The sequence below is a fragment of the Myzus persicae genome, unplaced genomic scaffold (genome assembly GCF_001856785.1).
Source record: "Myzus persicae strain clone G006 unplaced genomic scaffold, MPER_G0061.0, whole genome shotgun sequence".
In the NCBI taxonomy this organism is placed as follows: domain Eukaryota; kingdom Metazoa; phylum Arthropoda; class Insecta; order Hemiptera; family Aphididae; genus Myzus; species Myzus persicae.
The window spans coordinates 1-9,011 of record NW_019101356.1 but is presented as its reverse complement, the minus strand read 5'-3'; the positions used below and the strand labels follow the sequence as shown (position 1 = coordinate 9,011).

General features: G+C 28.7%; 1 protein-coding gene across 2 annotated transcripts; it reads left to right on the top strand.

Moving 5' to 3' along the window:
• Positions 1–283: 283 nt before the first annotated feature.
• LOC111028784 (cleavage stimulation factor subunit 1-like) lies at positions 284–2,779 on the top strand. 2 transcript variants are annotated; one of them, XM_022307539.1, is made up of 10 exons: positions 284–388; positions 511–614; positions 684–883; positions 948–1,102; positions 1,157–1,387; positions 1,452–1,612; positions 1,687–1,837; positions 1,907–2,000; positions 2,057–2,188; positions 2,252–2,779. In XM_022307539.1, exons 2-10 carry the CDS (start codon positions 538–540, stop codon positions 2,365–2,367), a joined length of 1,317 nt encoding a protein of 438 aa, XP_022163231.1. In that variant the 5' UTR covers positions 284–388; positions 511–537; the 3' UTR covers positions 2,368–2,779. The 2 variants fall into 2 exon arrangements, with proteins under 2 accessions (XP_022163231.1, XP_022163233.1); XM_022307541.1 differs by lacking the exon at positions 284–388 and having other exon boundaries at positions 395–614.
• Positions 2,780–9,011: the final 6,232 nt, after the last annotated feature.

Sequence of the window (9,011 nt, the reverse complement as noted above, 5' to 3'; positions counted from 1 at the left end):
ATTGTATTTACATTTTTTAGACATTTTGTCCATTTTGATATGCATCAAATTGATTGGTAAGGGCGTAAGGCGATAGGTAGATAATGGCTCAGAATAAAACAATAATATAATAATAATGAATAGGTAACTATATACAAAAACGATTTGAAATTTAATTTTTTTAATTAATGACGTTTTCAAGGTTTATTTTTTGTCTTACAATGTTTTCAGTGTTGGACCTCCATATTTCAATGGACGTGCAGACTGTAGTCCGTACTCCGTGCAAAAAATAAAAACAAAATTAAAAAACTGATAGTGTTATCATATTTCTAACGTTATCCGTTCCGGTCCGACATTATAAAGTATAAACAATAATCGTCTACAATATTGTAATATATTATAATATTAGGTATATGTTGCTAACTTGCTTTAATATATTCGTAATGCATTTCATTTTATTATAGAATGATCGAAAAAATTTAGAATAATAATTTTATTCCCCTGACGTTTTTTTAATTATTTTTGTTTTAGATTTTTTTGAGTCAATAGACATTTAAGATGAGGAGTGAAGTAAATAATGCCAAACCTGAAATGTGTATTAAGAATAGAGATCATTTATACCGACTCATCATAAGGTAAAGTATAAATCCAAGTAAAATATAAACTTAAGTGTTTTTATTTATGCTCATTTTTATTTTGTTTAGTCAACTTTTTTATGATGGTCATTCCACAATTGCTTCAAGCTTAGCTGCCCAAGTAAATGCTGATCCACCTTGTTCTCCATCCGATCGACTTATGAGTGTAGTGACAAAAGGCTTACAACACGAAACCGATAGGCAAAAAGAATCAGAACAAGCATTAAACTTAAATCCGATTCAGCAAATGTTAATTGGACCGGGCATTGGTATGATTAATAATTTATATGTCACATACATTTGAGTATTACATTCTTTACTTGATTTGATTAGACTTAGAATTTGAGACTAATGTTAGCTGTACCGCTCCTGAACCGTCGCTTTATGAAACTGTATATGTAACATCTCACAAAGGTGCCTGTAGGGCTGGTGCATTTAGTCCTGATGGACAGTTAATTGCAACAGGAAGCAGTGATGCATCAATCAAAGTAATTTTATTTTATAACATAAAATGTGATGACTCATTAAAATAACGTTTATAGATTTTAGATGTTGAAAGAATGCTGGCTAAAGCACATGATATTGGTAGTACTGATAATCAAGAAGGACAGGGACATCCGGTAATTCGGACCTTGTATGATCATTTGGAGGAAGTGACGTGCTTGGAATTCCACCCTAACAAGCCAATTTTAGCTTCAGGCTCTAAAGATTGTCATGTTAAACTTTTTGATTATTCAAAAACATCTGTGAAAAAAGCCTTCAAGACAATAAACGTAAGATGTATAATCAAATTTAATTTTTCTCAAATTATTTTAACCGTGTGCAACATCATTACAGGATGTCGAACCTATAACATGTATAAGTTTTCATCCCCTTGGAGACTTTATAGTAATGGGCACCAATAGTCCAATCATAAGGCTCTATGATATAAATACAGTTCAATGTTATGTTTGTTCACTTCCTAGTCATCAACATACTGGTCCTGTTACATCAATAAAGTATGTGCAAAATTATCTTACGCGTAATGCCTATTTAATTAATTGTAAATGTGTTGTTTATTATGATTTATTAGATATGAACCAAGTGCCAGGTACTTTGTGTCCTCTAGTCGAGATGGTTCAATTAAATTGTGGGACGCTGTATCAAATAAATGTGTTAACACATTTGAAAAAGCACATGATGGTAGTCAAGTGTGTTCTGTGACATTTTCGAGAAATGGAAAGGTGAACATATTTATAATTTTATTCTTATAAGTATTATATTATTAAATAATTTTGTTTTATCATTTGTAGTACATCTTATCATCAGGCAAAGATTCTTTAGTGAAACTTTGGGAGTTATCCACTAGTAGATGTCTAATTGCATATACTGGAGCTGGGACCACTGGTAAACTAGTATTTATTTTCATTTCAATTGTATAATTAATCAATGTTTTTGAATAGGAAAACAAGAACATCGTACCCAAGCATTGTTTAATCATACTGAGGAGTATGTCATGTTTCCAGATGAAGCCACTACATCTTTGTGTGCATGGAATGCACGGAATGCTTCTCGGCAGCAACTTTTATCACTAGGTAATTCATTTTATCGAATGCATTTATTTTATACAATTATTTTCATTGTTAATTATTTTGTAGGCCATAATGGACCTATTCGTTCAATAGTGCATTCACCAAATTCAGCAGCATTTTTGACTTGTTCAGACGACTTTAGAGCCCGTTTTTGGTATAGAAAACACTTGATTGGAGCATAAATTTAATATTTTTTGTTTTTATTTAAAATCTATTTATTCATTTAATTTTAAATAAAAATTTTATGTATATTGGTAAAAATAACAAATTATAAAAGGTATATAACTTCTATTCATTGAAATGTGAATTTTTAATTAAATAATACTTCAAATAATATAGTGTATGAAATTTTTTTGGCATAGTAATAAATACTTAAATAAAAAAATGTTTAATTTGATATTATTTTATTTAAAAAAATTAAAATGAATGTAAATATTTAGTCAAAATTGAAATTTGAGGATGTCTCACCCGCTTGTGTTGTTACCGTTTTATAAACATACAATAAATGTTTTATATAAATTTGTGTTCAGAAGATTCAATGTTCTGTAGTAAGCTTTAACTATAGAATGAATTAGCCTATCATCGAAATGAAAGCTAAAAAAGTCTGTACTTTGTCATGGGTTTTTTATATTTCAATTGTTTGGTGAGTTATGAGAATTCTTAAATTGTAATACTTTTTATACCTGCCTATTGAAAACTTGCCCAAAAATTAAAATATAGTAAAAACCCGATGAGAAATTACAGATAATGCTTATACCTTTGATATTTTACATTAAGTCAATTCTCACTATCAGATAATTTTACTCAAAATTGGAACCGCTTAGATATGTCTTTCATTTGTAAAACGGAGACAGCATATGTGGGTGTGGCGTCCTCTTAACCTAAACATACAAAATTAATATAGTATTTAGATTTTTGAATATATAATATCAACTAATAATCAGATGTTTAACTTCTGTTTGAATAATAAATATTGTCCTTTATCATTTGACTATACATTGATCTACAGGTGGCTACAGGGCTTGACAATCCGCTCTACCATTTTATAAGTCACGCTGGTAGTTGATTAAGTAAGCTGAACACTTTAGTCTATGTTTCTGACCCTATATTCTAAATGAAGAACTTAATGGTAGAAGTACTTATAAACAATGCTACGTACCAAATACTGATATTGTTGGAAAATCTTATTTGGGCACAGCGCATTGTATATTACTTTTGCACATGTTTTGGTCACTTTCTGGCATTTTTTTTACATGATCAGTGACATACAAATGTTGGTGGAGAGTAATTAGGATAAATCCCCCCTTACAGACAAATAAAACAATGAAAAATATACACTAACTGAATATTTTAACCCTAGTCAATGATTAGAACTTGTTGTATTGGGTGAAGCACTTCATTAACATATTATGAATATAATTTAACCCTAAATTTAACCTCCTCCAACATATAAAAATATATATATCACTGTTTATGGTTACCTCATTTTTGTTTATTCAATTTATGGATACTATATTGGTTGGTAATATTTATTTTAATTATATTATTATTTTGAAATGGAGCTCATCCTAAACTCTTGAGAAATTTTCAGCTGAAGTGCATATTGTAACAAATAGTTTTGTTTTCATTTGAATGTATATTTTTAATTTTTATACTTAGCTGTTATCTATGACCATAGATTTAAAAAATAAAAATAATACATAATAGATTACTCGGTAATTTGATATGCACAAGTATTGTTTATAATACTATATCTTTTTTCTATGACTGTGCCCCAAAGCGTTAATAATAAGTATAATGAAGATAGGTATCCTCGTATACTAAAGGCATCCATATAAATTGTAACCTTGGTAGGTACCTATCGAAAACGCAACCTTAAACATAATAAAATAAGTGAAGTGTAAGAATACCGTCAAATAATGGTCATACCTATTATATAATAGGTGTAGGTAGCCAGGGAGGTAGGTAACCATACATTTGTCCATAATAAAAAACACATGTGTGTAATTAATTACAGTGAAAATTCCATTAATGAACTTTCAATTTAACAACATTTTTTTTTTAACGAAATTGTCTGTAATAAGGTTTTTTTTTGTTCCTCATATAATGGGACTTTGTTGTATGGATATTTCACTGTATTATTGATATTACAATTTACAGCAACTCCAATTTTCCAGACTCCAGGTATTTGTAAATTGTATTGTATGTGCATATATTAATATTATTAATTAGGTTATACCTATGGTTATCGTAAAATACATTAAATACTAAAATATAATAACGACGTGTCAAGACCACGAGACTCCATATAAAAGTAACAGACAACAGACTTGTTTTTTAAATAATGCTCACCATCACGGATTTGTGATACATATATATTTCAAAACAGAATAATACCAATGCCGTTATCGTTCGGCCCCGATGTCCGAGAAATGAGAATAGTCAAGAATAAATTGCTTAGACTTTAGAGCTTGTCAATAGAATAAAGGCTATTTTTATTGGTCGAATACTCGAATACATAATATTTCACTATAAGCAAGTTATGAGCATTTTTAAATATCTTCGCTATTTTTTGTCATTTATGTGCTCAAAACTTACTAAAAAAAATTTAAGTAGGTATCGCAAAAAACCGAAATACGAACACAGTTTATGTCCTTACCAGTTACCATTAAGTTTCATGATGGGTCGAATCACTCTTAATTTGAACTAACGAAGCTAAATGTCAACTGCTGAGCTTAAATTTGTCATGTAGAAGTACACACTTATAAGACTGAGATAACAAATCCGTATTTACGGGTGTAGCCATGACAAAATATATTTGTCATGGGTGTAACGTCCTCTCAAATATCAGTATAAATTACCACTGAATTATTATACACCTATACTTATGATTTTATGAAGTGTTTTATCAGTGCGACTGTGCTGCGTTTAAGTACTAAGTACTTGATTAGTGAAGGAACTGGAAAAAATAATGGATAATTTTTTTATTAGTATTACAATATTATAATATTATATTATTTTATAAGATTACCATTTTTCGAGGGATTCGGTGTAGGCAACTTTGACTACATGTCGTCTTGTCGATAGCAAAAATAATATTTATTTTGTACCTACGTAATTTGAATATTTCAGACGATCACGGTGACACCGTCGTATATTAGTGATATAGTATACATGGGATACACTGGTTTTGATTGTTACCTCCATAAACGTAGGGTGGTAAAATATATTGGGGAGGTGAATCCTCACCAAACCAATTTCAATGTGGCGTTTCAAAAATCTATATTATAATGACATTCATTATTAAAAAAATCATGCTTATGTTTCTTTAATATTTTTAAATTGTTAGAATATCAAAATTTAATAAAATATTACCATGCACCTACGTATAGAAATTGCTAATTTAAGCATTTGGTGAAAATGTCAAGTATCCAAGGTTTTTCATTTTTTAATTACAACAAAATATCAAAATTTATTGAAGAAAAATAGTTAATTTAAGGGTGAATATCCAATGTCCAACAAATTTGAACCTAACACGCTTACAAGATTTGAACTTGTAGCTATGTATTTTAGATATTTTTTTAATTGTATAACATGAACAACTACCTCCTTATGACGAGCAACGTTGTATTCAATTTTCCAACTTTTAGACCAAGCAAAAATATCCACCTATAATTAAAGTATAAAAATACTTAATAAAATCAAAAATGTCATAATATGACGCCTAAAGTCATACAAAAATGTAGTGAACATTTCAAGCAGATATCGACGGCCACTCCGATTATCAATATTTTATCGAGCAATGAGCATGGACTACGGACGACGGACTAACTGTATTTTTCCGTCCGAATGACGTATAGGCTACAAGACATGCAGATGCAGACTGACACAGTGACACCACTCCGAAAGGGCACATCCGCTAATATAGCTTTACAATGAACTGCTTATTGTAATATAATATCTCTATTCTCTAGGACTGCACCGAAATCTAAAAGACTCTATACGATTTATATATATCTAATGAGTTTCCAACTGTTCAAAATTGGAATGTATTTCAGTTATATTAGTACCAGACAGGCGATAAAAAATGTCATAGATTGTTTTTCTGAAGTGGGTAGGTTCGTATTCTTTCGAGCTATCGTATTGAACTAATATTTTGATAATAGTTCATATATCTTGGACATCAATTTTTTCCGCGTTTAGATATTCATCAATTTCTATCAGATCTAATAAGTGTAGATACCTATTGTATTAAATAAAGAGATGTTACCAATGCGCTTCTTTCTCAATCACAGCATGTATCACATTGTATTATTCTTATAAACATCATATTTACTTAATGTAGAAGTTTTGTACAAATTGTACATTTTTTTAAATAATAATAAAAAAAAAATGTCTTTTGATTTTAAGTAACGTTTTTTTCGGTTTCCGTTCAAATTATGTTCTTTTAAAAGTCGGTACTGGTTTTGGTCCCGGTTTTTAAATTTTTAGTACCACGGAATAAAGTTCCAGTTCTGATATCTAAAGGTACCTACTTATTTTTTTCATAGGGTAAAAAAAATTCAAGTAAATACAAATTTCATATTTAAAACTACAAGATAAAATAATAGTTGTTTTAATGGGTTTAACCATACTTTAACAGTTACAGGAATTTAATAAAAATATTTTGAAATAAATAAATAATAAATAATTGAGCTCATATTAAGGAAGTAATAAAAATACCATAGAAGATTACACCCGGGATTTTTCGATTTCTAAAATGGGTATATCGTAAATTAAGCCCATGGTATCTAAGTGACCTTGAATTCATCGATATCTATTAGATATTATAAGCACTGTTGTTCATTTATTGGCGGATAAGCCGAAAGTTTATCACTATAATCGTTTTTATATTAGAGATTTCAATCGACTTTACGTATATGTAAGCCTTTTGGGTACAATAGTGATTAGTGTTGAATATGTGAATATGTGAACATGAAGATGTATGATCACTATTTACTTTGCTGATATGTATCACTTATAAAAGTATTACTATTAACTCTATATTATATAATTTACCTGATTTTTTATTATTTAAATGTCTTATTATTATTTACTGCAATACTGCATAAATTAATCTAACAAAAAAAAATTTAAAACAACTTATTAATCCCATATTACTTTATTTAAAAGAAATTAATTTTTCCATTTTACACATTCTGTGCGGAGCGATGAATGTATTGATTTTACAATGATGTGTGCTTCTTATTTATTTTTTATTTTTTTGTCTGTCATCGCGGTTTGGGACAGTAAAAATGGTTTGACTTTCTTCAACAGCATCTTTTCTAGTTGGTTCTTTGAGGGGTCAAAAGTAAAAAGTCCTCAATAGTTTTTAAAAGCAGCAGAAAAAACAAACAAAAAATTAAGGAAACCCGGTTTTTGACAAAATTGATTTTTGTTTTGAATGCAAGCAACTCTCATAAAAAAAAGTAGATACATGCAATTTTCACTGAATGTTTATATTCGTGTTTTCTCTACACCATATAATTTTCAAAATATTTTGAGTTAGAAATTCGTAAAAGATTTTCTTTTTTTATCTAAGATTTTAAAATGTAACACAAGATTCTTTATAAGTTTGTCTACTTTTACAAAAAAAAAAATTAAAAAAATAAATAAATATATGTTTATATATAATAATATATTTATATTATATACAAATATATAGTCACGATTTTGTTTTTATCATATTAAAAATATTTCTATTGAGGTGCAAATTACTAGGTACATAGAAAATTGTACCTGAAAATACTTAGGGAAATTTACAATTTTTTCCCTCCGTTGGGAGCAATTTACGTTTGTCCTTATAAATACCTATAGAGCTACATATTATGATAAATAGATCCCAATTCCCAAGCATATTTCCCCAATGGTCCCATTATAACATCACATTTTGTTTTTATTGAGTTAGTTTACATGATTATCTATATCTTTTGAAGCTAATAGATTTTGTAAGAGATAGAGAATAATAGATTAATAATTAAGAACACTAATTGTATTAAATAAGTAACAAAGTAATAGATATGGCTACAAAAAATCATAACAGCTAAATGAAACCTAAAAAAAAAATTCGCATATTCAATTTGGATTAAATTTGGTGGTAAATTTAAATTGGTGAATCAGAAGTTACCGATCGCATGACGACATTAACTAACTGGCAAGCAGGCAAGTAGCAAGTAGCAACTAATAACTATAGTCCACGAATAGTATGAGTATGTCTATGAGTAATGCTGTAATAATTATTAGTTAGTAATAAAAATAACTAATAACTACTTTTGTAATATGCTATTAGCATAGAATTATGAAATTTTGGCATAGATAATATATTATCTATGCATTTTGGTAACACTGGTCTTACGTTTTTAAGATAATACAATCGCTTGAGCTCACTGGCGACTAGCCAATCACCCCCTTCCCATTTTTTTTAAATTTAAATAACATCTGATTTTTTAATAATTATTATTTTTTTTTTGATTCTCAAAACACATTAGCCTGCGGGCGCCCACGTCCCCCTTCCCATTTTTATTTTTGAAATTGAATAGTAGATAATTTTTTTTTTTTGATTCCTAACATTCATTTGCGCGTGCATGCCCATGAAGCCTTAAAATTTTTTTCTACAATTTAACTATTATTAAATATTTCATTAAAATTTTTAAAATTTTTATAACTGGCTGGTTTAATCTAAATCACCATTGTTTAAGTAATAAATGACGTTGAATGGCATTTTCGATTTAATATTTGGTAATTTTAGACTACAGTCTTTAATGTATGTTTTTAATACAACTTTTTT

Coding starts and splice junctions, on each gene's coding strand:
- LOC111028784 (XM_022307539.1), top strand. CDS start 538: ATGAGGAGTGAAGTAAATAATGCCAAACCTGAAATGTGTATTAAGAAT. Junction 615..683: donor TTATACCGACTCATCATAAG/GTAAAGTATAAA, acceptor TATTTTGTTTAG/TCAACTTTTTTATGATGGTC. Junction 2,189..2,251: donor GCAGCAACTTTTATCACTAG/GTAATTCATTTT, acceptor ATTATTTTGTAG/GCCATAATGGACCTATTCGT.